The 19,023-nt window shown below is 38.3% G+C and overlaps 1 protein-coding gene across 2 annotated transcripts in view; it reads left to right on the plus strand.

The window, feature by feature from the left end:
• UBE2E2 (ubiquitin-conjugating enzyme E2E 2) overlaps positions 1-18,708 on the plus strand; it is a 386,680-nt gene extending 367,972 nt beyond the window's left edge. For both annotated transcript variants that reach the window (XM_011933743.1, XM_011933742.1), the window contains one exon: positions 17,408-18,708. In XM_011933743.1, the coding sequence (XP_011789133.1) occupies positions 17,408-17,505 (98 nt within the window). In that variant the 3' untranslated portion in view covers positions 17,506-18,708. The remainder of the gene's footprint in view (positions 1-17,407) is intronic.
• The last annotated feature ends 315 nt before the right edge of the window (positions 18,709-19,023 follow it).

Raw genomic sequence — 19,023 nt, forward strand, 5'->3', positions numbered from 1 at the left:
GTACTGTTCACAGTGTGAGAACTCTAGAGATTATAGACTTTTAAGTTTAACCTGCATAGCATCTTCTTTATCACTTCCTTAAGTCTAGACAATCAACAAAACAATACATCAAGTCCTGATTTTACAGCATTTTTGCATTTCAAGCTACCAACATAACCCTTAATAAATGCATAATTGGGACAAGATGCATGCTAGGACAATTTTTCCCACCATGCAGATAGACAAAAAAGTAAGAACATAGAGGATAATAGTAAAGTGATTAAGAAGTGATGAGTTTTTAAGTATTTTCTACGTTTGTTTTTTAATATTATCTATTTAATTATAAGTTTGTATAATGTTTTAATAATGGCTCCAGAGCACCACTGCCCCTCATAATACACAGCATTCTTCTAAGAATCTCTTTGCTATCGGGGTCCCCTCACCTGTGTGCTCCCTTCTTTTTTTTTTTTTTTTTTTCTTAGAGTCTTGCTCTGTCAGGCAGGCTGGAATGTGGTGGCATAATCTAAGCTCATTGCAGCCTCCGTCTCCTGAGCTCAAGTGATTCTCCTGCTTCAGCCTCCCAAGTAGCTGGGATTACAGGCGTCTGCTACGATGCCTGGCTAATTTTTATATTTTTAGTAGAAACGGGGTTTCACCATGTTACTCAGGCTGGTCTAGAACTGCTGACCTCGTGGTCCACCCACCTCGGCCTCCCAAAGTGCTGGGATTTCAGGCATGAGCTGCCACACCCAACCTGTGCTCCCTTCTTGATAGGACACTGACAAGATGGCAAGGATCGTACAGACTGCTTTTTTGCCACTTCCTCTCTCTACTCAGCTAGTCTAGGAGCAGGTCAGCAGGTCAGCTACCTAAGCAATTCATATCTGATTTAAATTCCCAGACAGGGATAACATTCAAGAGTCTCCTTGAAGACACTCTGAATCTTTACTAATGGATCTCTTGGTACCCTCCTCAGGTGGCTTTGAGAAAGGAAAGCCATCTTTGGAGGGGAAGGTGTGGAGAACAGGACACCTCCACTGCCACACACACTACACTCCCAAGGTGGTAGCTCAGTATTCCCACAAACATCCTTTCTCTTCTTTTTCATGTTTTATGATGGACTCCTGGAACTGGCAGAGCCAGCTTATCTTAATAAGTCCTGAGGGAGATATTAATGTCTCCTTAGAATTTGGGATAGTTAATACCTCTTTTAGCATCCCTGTTTATGAATTCTGAAGCAGTAGCACATGTTGCTAGACTTATGCAGTTTTATTTAGCATTCCCAATTTTAGATCTAGTTTGATAATGTCCATTATTGATTTAAATAATGGAAATGATCATTTTTCTCCCGTAATCACTACGAGTCACACACTGTTATGTCTTTTGAGGATACTTAATCTTTCTGGTTTGGGTTAGGCCTATAATTAGTAGTCAGGTTTTTCTACCTTCCAAACTACAAAAACCCAACTTTGTCCTAATCACTTCATTTTAGACCCAAAGGAATTCCAGTATTTCTAAATCCTGATAACATTATATATGTATGCATAATTTTAATTTTTATTATAGATTCAGGGGGTGTATATGCAGGTTACAAGGGTATATTGTGTGATGCTGAAGTTCGGGGTTCTGTTGATTGTGTCACCCAGATAGCAAACATAATACCCGATGGGAAGTTTCTCAGCCCTTGCTTGCCCCCTTCCCCGACTCTCACTCTCCTTTTGAAGCCCTTAGTGCCTTTTGTTCCCATCTTTACATCTATGTGTGCCCAGGCTTAACTCCCACTTATAAGTGAGAAAATGCAGCATTTGGTTTTCTATTTCTATGTTAATTTGCTTAGGATAATGGCCTCCAGCTGCATTGATGTTGCTGCAAAGGACATGATTTTGTTCCTTTTGATGGCTGCATACTATTCCATGGTATATATGTACCACATTTTCTTTATCCAGTCCACTGTTGAGGGGCACCTAGGTTGATTTCTCCCTCTGCTTTTGTGAATAGTGCTGCAATGAATGTATGAGTGCAAGTGTCTTTTTGGTAGAACAATCTGTTTTCCTTTGGGTATATACCCAGTAATGAGATTGCTGGGTCAAATGGTTGTTTTGTTTTGATGACATTGTTTAGAGGGACATGAGAGTCCTATATCCCTGGGGTGAAATGCTTTAATTGCTCCAAGTATTAACCTCATCAAGATTAGGGTTCCCAAAAAAAAAAAATTACAGAAGGAAAGGAATGAGGTACAATGAGGATTTAATTTACTAGATATCAAACCCTAGCTATAGTGATAAAAATCAGGAGCGAGTAAAGCAAAAGACAAATTACTCTGTTGAAAGATTAACAAGTACAGAATCAGGTCCAGATACACATAGGAAGCTTGTGTATGATAAAGCTAACATTTCACATAAAAGTTACTATAAATATAGGAGAAAGTAAATATGCAAGGATATTTCTGAAATACTGGAGTGAATATAGAAGGCCTTTATAAACATACATCAAACCAGAAAATATTAAAGAAAGATCGACTGCTTTGACTTCTTAAATTTTTTTAATTTATATTTGGCCAGAGACATCATAAACTAGGTTAAAGGACAAATCATATACTGGGAGAAAATATTTTTTCCACATTTAATAGATGAATCATGTTGTCTATAGAAGTGCACTAAATTTATTGTGGCTGAGTACTAAACAGCCAGAATTAAAATCAGTGAACAGCCTAAGGCAAAGCTGAATGTTCCCATCATAAAATGACCTTCTGAGATATAAGAATAAACATGAAATTTTATTTTCAAGAACTTAATGTTACAGTGTTATTATTAAAGTATCAGTATGTTTTTAAGGTTTGTCATTATGATGTACCAGTATCATTTCTCAGTACTGCCAGCTGCTAGGTGGTTCCTCCACACTTGCAATACCTAAATAGTTGCTTGTTGTCACCTGTTTAAGAGCATGGAGGTCGAGACGGGCGGATCACGAGGTCAGGAGTTCGAGACCATCCTGGCTAACACGGTGAAACCCCGTCTCTACTAAAAAGTACAAAAAGCTAGCCGGGTGAGGTGGCTGGTGCCTGTAGTCCCAGCTACTCGGGAGGCTGAGGCAGGAGAATGGCGTAAACCCGGGAGGCGGAGCTTGCAGTGAGCTGAGGTCCAGCCACTGCACTCCAGCCTGGGCGACAGAGTGAGACTCTGTCTCAAAAAAAAAAAAAAAAAAAAAAAAAAAACATGGATTTTTGTGGGGAATGTATGCCAATATGGGTTACTATTCATGGGGATTGTGCTACGAGGTCAGGTGACACACTGTCATTGAAACAATGTCACAAACTAAAGCTGTGTGCAGTGCTTAAAACGCTTTGAATAAAAAAAAATGCAGTACATATATACAACGGAATTGTATTCAACCGTAAAAAAGAATGGGATCCTATGATTTGCAACAACGCGGAGGGAGCTGGAGGTCATTATGTTAAGTGAAATAAGCCAGGCACAGAAAGACAAACTTCACACGTTCTCACTTATTTGTGAGAGCTAAAAATTAAAACCATTGAACTCATGGAAGATAGAGGGTAGAAGGATGGTTGGTTACTAGAGGCTGGAAAGGGTAGTTGGTGTTGTGGGGAGGGAAGTGAGCATAGCTAATGGGTACAAACATTTAGAAAGAGTGAATAAGACCTAGTGTTTGCTAGCACAACAGGGTGACTATAGTAAAAAATAATTTAATTGTACATTTTGAAATGACTAAAAGAGTGTAACTCGATTCTACGTAACACAAAGGATACATGCTTGAGGGGATGAATACCCCATTTGTCATGGTGTGATTGTTATACATTGCATTCCCATGCCTGTATCAGAGTATCTCATGTACCCCATCAATATATACACCTACCATGTACCCACAAACATTAAAAATTATACATTTTTATAAAGAAAGCACTTTGTAAGCTGATCTCAGTACTACTTAGAAGCCTGAAGCATAAAAGGATTGCTTGAGCCCAGGAGTTTGAGGCTATAATACACTATAATCATGCCTGTGAAGAGGCACTGCACTCCATCCTAGACATGACGAGACCTTGTACCTAAGAAAGAGAACACTTTCTCAATATTTAAGAAGCAGACATAAGACTTCTGCCATCACATTTTTATTTCTAATACTTCTGTATTCACTTGCTGCTTCACACAATCACCAGATGTGCTACACTTTATTCCAGCAACTGTTGCTTGTTACCAAGTCATTTTCTTTTGGTACATACAGGTTGAGTGTCCCTAATCTGAAAACTGAAAATGCTCCAAAACCTGAAACTTTTTGAGCACCTACATGACTGTCAAAGGAAATGCTCATTGGAGCATTTCAGAATTTGGATTTTCAGATTAGGGCTACTCAGCCTGTATTAGCACCCACAGTGGATAACATTAAAACCTTGTTTGTTCCAGCAGCCTTTTAACATGTGGTGGCTGCTCTTCTCTCTCATTTTGAACATTTGTATGAATATATGTGTAGACAATGCCAGATCTTTCCTTTATATATTATGTAGTTTGTCTTTGGCTAAAAGGGATTTTTAGCCCCAAGTTACATTCAGAATGCTTACCAATATTGAAAAATCAGCATTCAGATATTAGCAGTAAGTCCAAGTGATGATGTTATGCTTACTATATGTGATAATAACCTATATGATCTTTGATCTCCACAAGTTCAGTAAACCTGGAAATGACATTGAATGAGGCATTTGGCTATTTAGTTTTCCAAAGGCTAAAGTAAATTTTGACTAAGGACTGAGGCCAAAGCTTAGTTATAGTGTGTTTTCAATATTTATAATGTATAAAGTATTCCTTCATATTAGAAAAAATGGACTAAGGACATGAACAAACTACTCACACAAGAAATACAAATGGTGAACAAACATGAAAAAATATTCAACCTCAGTAGGCATCAAGTTAAATACAGGTAAAGCAATGACAGATTATTTTTCTGTTAGTTTGGGAAAAAAAAAATGAAAAAGCTGATAATGAGTTGGTGAGAATGCCCAGAAAGAGAGTAAATTGTACATACTTTTATTGAAGCAGTTTGGCAGCATTTACCAAACATTTAAAATGTATACAGTGGTCCAGGAATCTATCCTCCAGAAGTACTCAAACATGTCCTCGAAAGATTTGTACAAAACTGTTACATAGTTTTAACAGCAAAAAATCGAAATCTAAATGTGATCATAAGGGGAATGGAAAAATGAATGCCGACTCACTATGCAAAGGAATGCCTTATAGTTACTAAAACTAATGTGCTAAGTCAATATGTACTGTCTCAGAAACACAGCTATGGTGTATTGTTACAGAAGAAAATGCAAGTTGCAGAGTATCTGTGTGATTTCTATGTAAATAAATAAAACATGGAAAAATGAGAGTCAAACCATTAACTGTAGTTGCCTCAAGGTTGGAGGGGGTATTGGGTTGAAGAGAAGAAGGGAGTATTTTTTTACTTCATACATACTTCTTTATTATTTGAATTTATTATAGTGTACATCTGTTATGTTTTAATTTTATAAAAGATTTAAATAAAACTAGGCTAGACCAAACCATGGAATAAAAGTATTATGAAAGAAACAAAAATTAATTACTTCTCTCATTGTAAGTGCAACCCACAGATAGCCTCCAGTGACTTGGGGAGGGAAAAGAACAACATTAATCAAAGATATAATGGAACCGCTGAAGGACAGTGGATCATAGCCTTGAAGAATCCAAGAAATGGCAAAATGCAGACCGCAAATTCCAATAATAAAATAATTATGTTTAAAAAAAAAAAAACAGGAGAAAAGTGAAAAGAATGCTGTCAAAATCACCACCATGTCTCTATCTACGACTTGCTAATAATCCTTGAGTAGAGAGAAGACAAACATCTATGATGAAATCTATTTATAATGCTAGTGCTGCAAAGGAACACCTGCCTTCTGGAGTGACTGTGCTATATATGGCTGTTATTGTGTGTATACCTTATTTACTTATATTCTTCTAATCATCCATCCATCCATGCAGTAAACATATAGGGTAAGAAGGATACAGAGGTGACAGACAGTCCTGTGAGGGGAGAAACTTGTTTAGCACTGGTTCTCCAGTACCTGGAACATAGTAGGGTCTCAATAAATATTTGTTGAATGAATGCATGGGCTCCCATCCAGTGAGAAAACAGAAAAGTCAACAGACAACTGAAAGGCAGTACAGGCTTCCAGCTCCATCCATGTCCATGCAAAGGACATGATCTTGTTCCTTTTTATGACTGCGTAGTATTCTGTGGTGTGTATGTATCACAATTTCTTTGTCCAGTCTATAACTGATGAGCATCTGGGTTGATTCCATGTCTTTGCTATTGTGAATAGTGCTGCAATGAGCATATGTGTGCATGTATCTTAATAACAAACTAATTTATTTTCCTTTGGTTATATACCATAGTTATAGTATGTTCTCAATGTCTGTAATGTATAAAGTGTTCCTTCATATTAGAAAAAAGTAGACTAAGGACATGAACAAACTACTCACACAAGAAATACAAATGGTGAACAAACATGAAAAAATATTCAACCTCAGTAGGCATCAAGTTAAATACAGGTATAGCAATGACAGATTATTTTTCTGTTAGTTTGGGGGGGAAAAAAAAGCTGATAATGAGTTGGTGTGTATGCCAAGAAAGAGAGTAATGGAATTGGTAGGTCAAATGGTATTTCTGCCTCTAGGTCACTGAAGAATCACTACACTGTCTTCCACAATAGTTGAACTAATTTATACTCTCATCAACAGTGTAAATGAATTCCTTTTTCTCTGCAACCTTCAACAGCGTCTGTTGTTTTTTGACTTGTTAATAATAGACATTCTGACTGGCATGAGATGATATCTCATTGTGGTTTTAATTTGCATTTCTCTAATGAGTGATGTTGAGGTTTTTTTCATATTTTTATTGGCCACGTGTATGTCTTCTTTTGAGAAGTGTCTGTTCATGTCCTTTGCCCACTTTTTAATGTTTTTTTTTTTTCTTGTAATTTGTTTAAGTTCCTTGTAGACTCTGGATATTAGATCTTTGAGTAGTAGTATTTTGAAAAGAATCTTTTTTTTTCTGAGAGGTAGGTCTCGACCGTGGGCTTAAAATATTCAGTACATCATACTATAAAAAGTTGTGCTGTCATCCGGGCTTTATTCTCCCACTCATAGAGCATAGGTAGAGCAGGCACAGCCTAGTTTTTAAGGGTCCTAGGATTTTTGAAATGGTAAATGAGCATTGACTTCAACTTGAAGTCACCAGCTGCATTAGACCCCTACTAACAGAGTCAGCCTGTCCTTTAAAGCTGTGAAGCCAGGCATTGATTTCTCTCTAGCTATGAAAGTCCTAGATTGGTATCTTTCAACAAAAGGCTGTTTCATCTACAGTGAAAATCTGTTTAGTGTAGCCACCTTCATCAATTACCTTAGCTAGATCTTCTGGACAACTTGATGTAGCTTCTATATCAGCAATTGCTGCTACATCTTGCACCCACCTTGTTCCTTGGTCACCCCCAACCTTGCAATTTTGTGTTAGGAAGATGGCTTCTTTTTTTTAGGAAGATGGCTTCTTTTTTAAAACCTTATGAGCCTACCTCTGCTAGCTTCCAACTTTTTTTCTACAGCTTCCTCACCTCTCAGCCCTCATAGGATTGCAGAGAGTTAGGGCCTTACACTGCATTAGGCTTTGGCTTAAGGGAGTGTTGTAGCTGGTCTGACTGTCTATCCAGACCACTAAATCCCTATCAGCAATAAGGGTGTGTTGCTTTTTTTTTTTTTTTTTTAATCATTCCTGTGTTCACCAAAGTAGCCTTTGCATTTTCTTCAAGAACTTTTCCTTTGCATTCACAACTGGCACACCTCATTTGACTGTTGTGCTTTTGTGTTTCACATATGTTGTTGGTGGTGGTGGTGATGGTGGTGTTGCTGTTGTTTTACAGATTGAAGGTTTGTAGCAAGCCCATGTCTGTCAGCCCCATTTTTCCAACAGCGTATGCTCTTTCATGTCTCTGTGTCACATTTTGGTAATTCTCACAATATTTCAAACTTTATTATTATATCCTTTATGGTGGTCTATGATCAGTGATCTTTGATGTTACAATTGTAATTGATTTGTAATGGCCTATAAGTGTTCAAGTGAAAGAAAGAGTCACATGTCTCTCACTTTAAATTGAGAGATGGAGATGATTAAGCTTATTGAGGAAAGCATGTCAAAAGCCAAAATAGGCCAAAAGTTAGGCCTCTTGTGTCAAGCATAATGCTATTGCACACATAATGGACTACAGTATAAACATGCACTGGGAAACCAAAAAATATGTATGACTCACTTTATTGTGACATTCACTTTATTGTGGCAGTCTGTTACCAGACCTGTAATATTTCCAAGGTATGCCTGTATTTGCAGTACAATGATAGAGATATGAACAGGCAAATCAGAGATGGGACACGTAAGACTACTAGGAAGCCCCTGGAAGACATCCTCAGGGAGGCTATGCTTGGAGTAAATGTTGAGAAATGAGTAGAAGCCTGCCAGGTAAAAAAGTAGAAAAGGTTATCCCAGGCAGAAGAACCAACATAAACAAAGGAACATAGTCAAGAAAAAGCAGAGCTTATTTTTTTATTGCATATTTTCATAACTTGATTCAGGTAATCAGATGTCACAGAAAATACCCCAAATTTTTAAAAATATCTTAAGTTTTAAAAATTCTTACGGTAATGTCATGTAACTTCCTGTCTAATGTCATATCTAATCATGTTAAACACATTTTGCAAGGGTGCCATATGGCAAAGGGCTTTTATTTCAGGTAAATGGTGAAATTGTTGGTCCTTTTATTATTTTTTAAATTTTTATTTATTTATTTTTGAGGTGGGGTCTCACTCTGACACCCAGGCTGGAGTGTAGTGGCAGAACCATAGTTCCCCACAATCTTGAACTCCTGGGCTCAGGGATCCTCCAGAGTAGCTGGGAATATAGGCATGCACCACCACACCCAGCTAATTTTTAAAAATTTATGTAGAGGCGGGGTCTCACCATATTGATGAGGTTCATCTCAAACTCCTGGCCTCCTTAAGCAGGGCTTATTTAAAAAGCTGAAAGTCATTTATTATGGTTAAAGCATGAGGGGAGGAGGCTAGAAAGATAAAGTCTGGATCACAGAAGACCTTGGGAGCCATGCTGACTTTGGGTTTTATCTGAAGAGAATGTCTTTAAGAAGACAATCAGATTTATATTCTTAAAAGATGCACACAAATACGTATTTGTCTTCAATTTGTATATGCTTTACAAGGATTAATTCATTTAATTCTCATAACAAACTATGGAGTAGGTACCATTATTCTCCCCATTTTGCAGTTGAGAAAACTGAGGCACAAAGGGGTTAATGATGTGCCTAAGGTGACCTGATGCTGTGGTGGAACTGAGTTAAAAACCCAGACATTCTGGATCCAATGCCCATGCCCTTTTCCACTATGCTTTACTCTGTGTTTCTTCAAGATGCGTGTGTTTTCTTATGAAAGGGGAATAAAAAAATTTTTCATGTAATTTCTTTCATACCACCTACCAACCAAGATAGAATGTTCTTTGGTCTTGCAAATAAAGTCATTCAGCAGTTCAGTAGTCTGTCTGTCTTTTCTTCATTTCCTCAGGATTCACTTTCCTCTTACCACTTAGCTGCTTCTTATCCCTTTTAGTCTGGATTTTTAATTATAGTTTCAGGGGTACATATGCAGATTTGCTATATAGGTCAATTGCATGTCACAGGGGTTTGATATACAGTTTGTTTTGTCACGTAGGTAATAAGCATAGGTAATTTTTCTATCCTCACCCTTCCCCCACCCTCCACCCTCAAGTAGGCCCTGGTATCTGTTGTTTGCGTCTTTGTGTCCATAGGTACTGAATGTTTAGCTCCCACTTATAAGTGAGAATCTGCAATATTTTGTTTTCTGTTCCAGTGTTTGCTTAAGATGATGGCCTCCAGCTCTTTCCATGTTGCTGCAAAGGATGTGATCTCATTCTTTTTTATGGCTGCATAGCATTCTATTTTGTACATATATCCCACGGTTTTTTTCCTTATCTAGTGTACCATTGATGGGCATTTAGGTTGATTCCATGTCTTTGCTGATGTAAATAGGGCCACAGTAAACATACACATACATGTTTCTTTATGATAGAAATATTCCTTCAGATATACGCAATAATGGGATTGCTGGGTCAAATGGTAATTCTGCTTTGAGTTCTTTGAGAAATCACCACACTGCTTTCCACAGTGGTTTGTGGAAACACTTTACACTCCCACCAGCAGTGTATAAGCGTTTCCCGTTCTTCATAACCTTTCCAACATCTGTTATTTTTTGACATTTTAATAATGGTCATTCTGACTGGTATGTGATGATATCTCATTTTGGTCTTGATTTGCATTTCTTTAATGATCAGTGATCATATTTTCATATGCTTGTTGGCCACATATATGTCTTCTTTTAAGAAATGTCTGTTAATGTCCTTTGCCCACCTTTTAATGGGGTTCGTTTTTTGCTTGTAAATTTGTGTAAGTTCCATATAGACTCTGGATGTTAGACCTTTGTCAGATGCATAGTGTACAGATATTTTCTCCCATGCTGTAGAGTATCTGTTTATTCTGTTGATAGTTTTGTGTGTGTGTGTGTGTTGTTTGTGTGTTTGTTTGTTTGCTGTGCAGACTCTCATTTAATTAGGTCCCATTTGTCAATTTTTGTTTTTGTTGCAGTTGCTTTTGGAATCTTCATCATGGAATTTTTGCCAGGGCCTGTGTCCAGAATGGTATTTCCTAAGTTGTCTTCCAGGGTTTTCATAGTTTTAGATTTTTCATTTAAGTGTTTAATCCATCTTGAGTTGATTTTTGTATGTGGTGTAAGGAAGGGGTCCAATTTCAGTCTTCTGCATATGGCTAGCCAGTTAGCCCAGCACCATTTGTTGAATAGGAAGTCCTTTCCCCATTGCTTATTTTTGTCAACTTTGTCAAAGATCAGATGGTCGTAAATATGTGGCATTATTTCTGGCCTCTTCATGTTTTGTTCCACTGGTCTTTGTGTCTGTTTCTGTACCAGTATCATGCTGTTTTGGTTACTATAGCTTGTAGTATGCTTTGAAGTCAGGTCATGTGATGCTTCCTTTGTTCTTTTTGCTTAGCATTGCTTTGGCTATTCAGTCTCTTTTTTGGTTCCATATGAATTTTAAAATAGTTTTTTCTAATTCTGTGAAGAATGTCATTTGGTAGTTTGATAGAAATAGCATTGAATCTGCAAATTGCTTTGGGCAATATGGCCATTTTAACAATCTTCTTCCTATCCGTGAGCTTGGAATGTTTTTCTGTTTGCTTGTGTCACCTCTGATTTCTTTGAGCAGTGATTTGTAGTTCTTGTTGTAAAGATCTTTCACTTCCCTGGTTAGCTGTATTTTATTCTCTTTGTGGCTATTGTGAATGGGATTGTGTTCTTGTTTTGGCTCTCAGTCTGTATGGTGTTGTATAGAAATGCCACTGATTTTTGTGCATTGATTTTGTATCCTGAGACTTTTGTGCATTGATTTTGTATCCTGAAGTTGTTTATCAGATCAGGGAGCTTTTGGGCAGAGACAGTGGGGTTTTCTAGGTATAGAATCATATCGTCTACAAACAGGAATAGTTTGACTTCCTCTCTTCCTATTTGAATGCCTTTTATTTCTTTCTCTTGCCTTATTGCTCTGGCTAAGAATTCCAGTGTAATATTGAATAGGGTAGTGAGAGAGGGCATCCTTGTTTTGTTCTGGATTTCAAAGGGGTATGCTTCTAACATTTGCTCATTTAGTATGATGTTGACTGTGGGTTTTTTGTAGAGGGCTCTTACTATTTTGAAGTATATTCCTTCAGTGCCTAGTTCGTTGAGGGTTTTTAACACTATGATATGTTGAATTTTAAAAGCCTTTTCTGCATCTATTGAGATGATCATGTGGTTTTTTGTTTGCGTTGTTTATGTGATGAATCACATTTGTTGATTTGCATATGTTGAACCAACCTTGCATCCCAGGGTTAAAGTCTACTTGATCATGATGGATTTGCTTTTTTGTATGCTGCTGGATTTGGTTTGCTGGTATTTTGTTGTGGATTTTTGCATCTGCATTCATCAATCCCTTTTAGTCTTGTTCCCTATCTCTGTCCTCCCTTTTCTATAAACCCTTTGGCTTCCAAGGTACCCAGTGTAGCTCCAGCAATTAAAAGAGGCAAGGTGGGAGTTGTCTGAGCCTTTTTCTTCTAGAATCAAAGGTGCACATACCACAAATCTCAAAAAAAGCAAAGAGGTAGAGTACGCAATATGACAATTTTTTTTTTTTTTTTGGAAAGACAGTCTCACTCTGTCGCCCAGCTGGAGTGCAGTGGCGCAATCATGTCTCACTGTAATCACAACCCCCTGGGCTCCAGTGAACCTGCTACCTCAGCCTCCAAAGAAGCTGGGACCACAGGTACATGCCACCACACCCAGCTATTTTTTATTTTTATTTTTTTGTAGAGATATGTTCCCACTATGTTGCCCAGGCTCGGTCTCAAATTCCTCTGCTCAGGCCATCCTCCTGCCTCAACCTCCCAAAGTGCTGAGATTACATGCATGAGCCACTATGCCCAATCACTATGACAATCTTTCACTCACTTTGCAAATAATAGTGATTGTTAGTTCACAGGTATGTACTCTTTGCTTCTAAATTGTATAGGGAGACAGAGGTGAGATGGAGGAAGTAGAAGGCATGTTCCCCTTCATCAGTGATCTTGCAGTCTTACGCTTTCATTCAGGTTACTATTTTATGACTGGTATTTTGTCAACAAAAACGCCATGATGCTGGGAGCAGTGGCTCATCCTGTAATCGCACCACTTTTGGAGGCCAAGGTAGGAGGACACTTGAAGCCAGGAATTTAAGACTAGCCTGGGCAACATGTGCCATCTCTACCAAAAAATAGTAATAATAAATTGGACATGCTAGTGTGTGTCTGTAGTCCTAGCTACTCAAGAAGTTGAGGCAGGAGGGTTGCTTGAGCCCAGGAGTCAAGGCTGCAGTGAGCTGCAATCCCAGCACTGCATTCCAGCCAGGGCAACAGAGTGAGACCCTGTCTCAAAAAAAAAAGAAACATGATTTTTACTAAACAGATGAGGAAATGTGGTTTAGAGGAAAGCTTTGTATACCCAACTTCCATTTCTATGATATTCTGTTAACCACACTGCAGATCCTATACCTCTGCCTCAGTAAACCTCTAATACGTGCCATACTGGTATTTGGGAGAATTAAGTGGTTAAAGTCATCTAACTCTGTTCTGTATAAGTCTGAACATGCTCCTCTTTTCAAAAGTGTAAATTATTGACCAAAAACAGAAAATGTAGGAGACTATGATTTCAATTTACTTATCTACTGATAAATTTCGTGGTTTTTCTTTCGTAAAGATGAGGAAAACCGACAGATGATAATCTCAAATATTAATAAAGATTTGGGAATATAGTAACAATCTAGAAACCCAAAATGATGGGAAATATTTTCTTCTTGTTAGAGAAATAGGGTACAGTAATTTATGTTTGGAGACTGGCTTGGGTGGCAGAGTGAGACCCTGTCTCAAAAAAAAAAAAACTATTTGGTTGATAACATGGTTTTTATTTTTTTAATTACCTTTTAGTTTTGCTAGATTCATTACTTTTATTTACCATTTATTAAGTTTAACATTCTGCTAAGAAACAATGTTTTCAGACTTTCACATTGAAAAGTCCTCCCATCATTAAGCATATACAATTTACCATTTTCAGCAGAGATTCGTTTTCACAACTAGCTCTTCAGGATTATTCCACTGAGCTAAATCTTTATGTGCAGATGTGAAAAAGTGGTTCATAGCCTTTTTCTTCTTTCACGAAACACTAGCTTAAACATGAGCACTGCTACTGGGGGTAATATTCAAAAGATCATAGGGACATGTAGATTGATATGAGAAGATAATTACTATGTTGAATATAATTTTAAATGAACATCAAATACTAATTGTTAGTGGTCTTTTTTATTTTTTTAGAAACAGAGTCTTGCCCTGTCACCCAGGCTGGAGTATGGTGGCATGATCACAGCTCACTGCGGTCTTAAACTTCTGGGCTCAAGTGATCCTCCCACCTTAGCCTCTCAAGTAGGCTGGACTACAGCGACACACCACCACACCTGGCTAATTTTTGTTGTTTTTTGTGGATATGAGGATCTCACTGTGTTGCCCAGGCTGGTCTTGAACTCCTGGCCTCAAGCTGTCCTCCATCCTCAGACTCCCAAAGTGCTGGAATTACAGACGTGAGCCATCACACCCAGCCAGTAATATGATTTTGTTTTAATTCTTTCATTGTGTATTTTTACTTTATCTCTTCATTTTATACTTTAAACAAATTTAAGATTTGTGTAACTTCCAAAGATGCATGCATGGTAATTGTCCTCACAGTGTTGTTTTTAAAGCAAAAGTTGGAGAATACCCAAACATCTTCAAACAGGAAATTGGTTCTTAATTCAGGTATTAGAAATGATGAAGTAAATCTACAGATTTACATAGTAAATCTATGTAAAAAGTTATTTACCATATCAATATAAAAATCATAGTTATTTTTTAAAAGATTACAAAAGCAGACTATAAATTAGTCCCTTTTTTTTTTTTTACATCGTATGTTTAGAAGTGTAGGAAGAAAACATACCACGATGTTAACAGCAGTTTTCTTTGTGTGGATTTATACATGAGATGGTCTTTACTTTCAACTTTCTGTCTTGCATATTGTCTGAGGTGGTTTTCTAAATTATTAATTACAGGTTTTATAGTTAGTGTGTATAATTTTACAGGTGGAAAAAATATTTTTAAAATCAAATTTGAAAACGTAAAAGAACCTTGAAAGCAATTAAATGCTATTTAAGCATGCAAAAAACAGTTTGCACAACGCACGCTGTTACCAGCGCTCTAACTTGTTTTTCATTGCTTCTCCTTTTGCCTGTACTGAAATACTGTTAACACTTGATATGACACATTTTCCCACCCCACAACTTCTTGTTCCCTTTATTCTTCATTTGTTTCCCTCCACCCCCTTTGAGCTGAAATGGCAGACCTGTCTTATTCCCAGTGTGTACACGCTGAATGTGGGTACAATTTGAGGTGGAACATATACGTCACTGTCATTCTTCTGACATTGAGCCTTACCTTGATCAGTAAGTTAGAATGAATCTTCAGTGTGTTTCACTAAGTTCTATTTAATTAAACACCTATCTTGAGTAATAGAGATTTAATTAAGCTATTAAGGATACCCATGTTTCATCATACTCTTTGCATTCTAGAATGCCAGGAATCAGAACAAGATTATTTTTTTCAAAGGTAGAGAAATGTGACTCAGATTTCACTTTGACCCTTAATGCTCTAATGTCATTACTTAGGCTTAACTGAAAGGCTACATTTTTTAAAAAATATCCTGTCCAATTGCCAGATATTTTGTGTCTGCATTTAGTATTGCTGGTTTAAATCTTGTTGAATCTTGACTGGTTGAAATGGTAGAGTTTTGGTTTCAACATCTGAGAAAATGAAGGAGAAGAATCACAAAGAGTAGGCAGAGAGGCAAAAGTTTTGAACAAACTCACATACCAAGTAGTCTACTAATTGTGATATAAGTGAATATAGGAAACTGGCTTCTCCCTAGAATAATTATTATAAGATTTGCACAATTCCAGGAACACTGAAGCAGGGTCCTGTTGAGCAGACTTTCAAAGGCTTTGTTATCATCAGCCTCAGCAGATGGGTTGAAAGGTGGTGTTTCTATTATACGTTTCGTATTGAGAACGTATGACCATGAGTGCCTTACAAGCTTAGTCTCAGGATCTTCCTAAGTCGCAGGTGGTGTTGGGCCACAGACATACTTCCATATTCTTTACAGTTTTTTTCCTACTAAGCATTAGCTTTTGATGATTTTTCTCGTTTTCCCTATTAGTTCCTTCTTACCTGACTGCTCTAATACACCCAAATTCCCAATACCAAAAAAAGGGGAAATAAAAATCGGGGAAAGAGTGAAATTAGAGAATTGGAGGGAAAAGAGTAGAATCTGGCATCTTTAGGAACCTACGTTACTTTTCTTTTAATTGCTTGATTTTTTTTTTTTTTTTGGTCTTTTTTTTAAAGAGAGTCTCACTCTGTCACCCAGGCTGGTGTGCAGTGGCACAGTCATAGCTCACTACAGACTCAAACGCCTAGACTCAAGCGATCCTGCTGCCTCAGCCTCTTAAAGTGCTGGTATTACAAGCATGAGCCACCATGCCCCCAATTTTTTTAATTAAACGTTGACCCAGTCAGTATTCTGGATAGAGAGCTATCTCCCAGCACCCTGTAGTTAAGAGGGTGAATTCTGGCTCCAAGCCCGGCTCCACCCCTTGCTCCACGTTGGGCAAGAGACTCAGACTCCTTATGCTCCAGTTTCCTCTTGTGTCAGCTCCTCAGAAATCCATGTCATTAACATATTAGTTTTAGGACATGGTAAGTCATGGTGAGTGTTGGCTATTATTAACATCTATTAGTATTTTTGTAATAATGAGCTATATAGATTGGATGTTCCCAAATTTTGAGGAAGAAGTGGACTCTCTCTCCCGTCTTTCGATTGTGTCCAGCTCAGTCTCTGACGTCTCCTCAGAGAAGGTAATCTGGCAGGAGAATGCCACCTGCCTACCTGCCTGTGGTGCTAGACTAGGGTAAGGAGTTGTCCAGACCGCCAGGCTTCTTCCCAAGAGAGCTCATCAAGAGCCCTGGAGTGCCCCGCCCACAGCCCACCTGCATTTCCTCCATGAAATATCTACTTGAAGACAGGCAACTCACACCTGTAATCCCAGCATTTTGGGAGGCTCAGGCAGGAGGATCACTTGAGTCCAGGAGTTTGAGACTAGCCTGGATAACGTAGTGAGACCCCGTCTCTACAAAAAAATTTAAAAATTAGCTAGGCATTTTGCACATGCCTGTGGTCCCAGCTATTCAGGAAGCTGAGGCAGGAGGAGGATTGCTTGATCCCAGGAAGTCAAGGCTACAGTGAGCTGTGATCACACCACTGCATTCTAGCCTGGGTGACAGAGCAAGACCCTGTCTCAAAAGAAAAAAAACCAATACAAGGGAAGCAAGGTGAGAAGTATGTGGCGGGGACAGGGAAAGAGAATAAGACTTGTCAAGAAATATGACAAGAGCTATCAGTAAAACACAGAGAGTTGACTCTTCGGGCAGCTGGTGTGAAATGTAGTCTGTCAGCAGCAGGTCACTGGCTCAGCCACAGCAGTGGTGGTCCAGGTTAGAACAGCAGCTTCTCATCTCCTCCCCTCCCACTCCTTACAAGTTTCTGAACACTCCTTCCCCCACGGTGCTAGTATTTACTGACTCCCAACTCTGCTTTCCTTGCAGCTGACCCTCTGGTGGGCAGCATCGCCACACAGTACATGACCAACAGAGCAGAGCACGACCGGATGGCCAGACAGTGGACCAAGCGGTACGCCACATAGGGGCCTGCTGCCTGCTGCTCCTGCGGGACCTGTGCAAGCACATTCACCAAGTGCATCGGTAGCCCTGCCCACCCCTCCAGACCTCGGTTCTTATTTTCCTATTTTTATTAAATTTGGAACCATTTTGTGATGGTATGTTGTCCATCTTCCCATCTCACTTCTTCCTGCCCCACTTCCTCTCTCCCACACTCTCTTTTTTCTCTCATTTTATTCCCTTGTTGATTTCTGTTAACTTGAAAGATCTGGGATTTTTTTCCCACCTCATCATAGATGGGAACTTTTGTTTTCAGTGCAAACAATGTTGGAGCTGTAATAGTAAGAGCTTTCTTACAAAGCTTTGTATTACTGTGTGGTTTTGTTTTTTTTGTTGTTTATTTGATTTTGATTTTTTTTCCTTTTGTGTGATCTTTGGGAAAACACATTCAGAATTATATCTCATTTCTACTTAAATGTAGTGCTTAGGGTTAATTTTTTGTACTGAAGTCTTTATTGGTGGGTGCATGCTACTGGGAACAAGTTTTTGTACAAAAGCTTCAATCAGAATCACTGTGCATTACTGAGACTCTGTTTATCACTAGCCTTCTGTCCCTCACGCGGAAGACTGTTGGATTGAACAAAATAATATGTATTTTGATTTACTTAAAGTGCTTGTAAATTTCTTAGGGACCTGCCACTTTTGACTGTGGATCAGTTGATGTACACTTGTATTATTAAAGCACTCAATAAATCACTGTGGCTGATAAATGCACTTCTGGTAACCCGACATTTGCTTTGTGTCCTGGTGGCCGCTGTAGCTCTACATGCAGTGAGGCTTGTCTAATTCAATTACAGGTTCAAGTGTATTTTTCATCTCAAAGCTCTAATATTTCTTTGTAGTTGAGTTGCTTAGCATGTGGAATTTCTCCAGCTGTCAGTAGCCTGATGATTTTATGGTTGTTACAGTAGATTGACATTATTTTACATATTGACTGGACATTCTTTCTGTTACAACCTTCTTTATCAACAATTAAAATATGTAACTCCAAAAATAGCCTTCTTGTGAAAGTGAAGTCTTAGCTAATCGTTGTGTTCAGCCACTTTCAACTTTATTTCTCTCAAAATTGTTACAGTGATTGCCCTCAAGCTTTGTTTTGTTCTTTTTTTTTTTTTTTTCCTCCATGATTTTAGCGAAAGAAGTAAACTCAACTGTATTGGTCACGGTCAGCTGATTCAATGACAGGGGTGTCTGTCTGGCTTCACCTTCAGGCTCTTTTAGTGTGCAGCTCTAGGAGGCAGAGGAAACATGTCGGCAGTGTAGTTTCTAAACACGCTGACTTGCCGATTGATAATTCAGGGTTATTTGTGTAGCAAAGCGTGGTGGAAATTCCTACTCTTGCTCCACCAAATACAGTTACAGACCCTACCATACGCTTGGTCTCATTTAAGGAACCATTAACACCTTCACTGCTGAATAGTAGGATTTATAAACATAAGTCATCCACCTCTAAATATTTTAACATTTAAAATGCCTGATTCAAA

Source organism: Colobus angolensis, unplaced genomic scaffold (genome assembly GCF_000951035.1).
Source record: "Colobus angolensis palliatus isolate OR3802 unplaced genomic scaffold, Cang.pa_1.0 Scaffold129, whole genome shotgun sequence".
Taxonomy (NCBI): Eukaryota; Metazoa; Chordata; class Mammalia; order Primates; family Cercopithecidae; genus Colobus; species Colobus angolensis.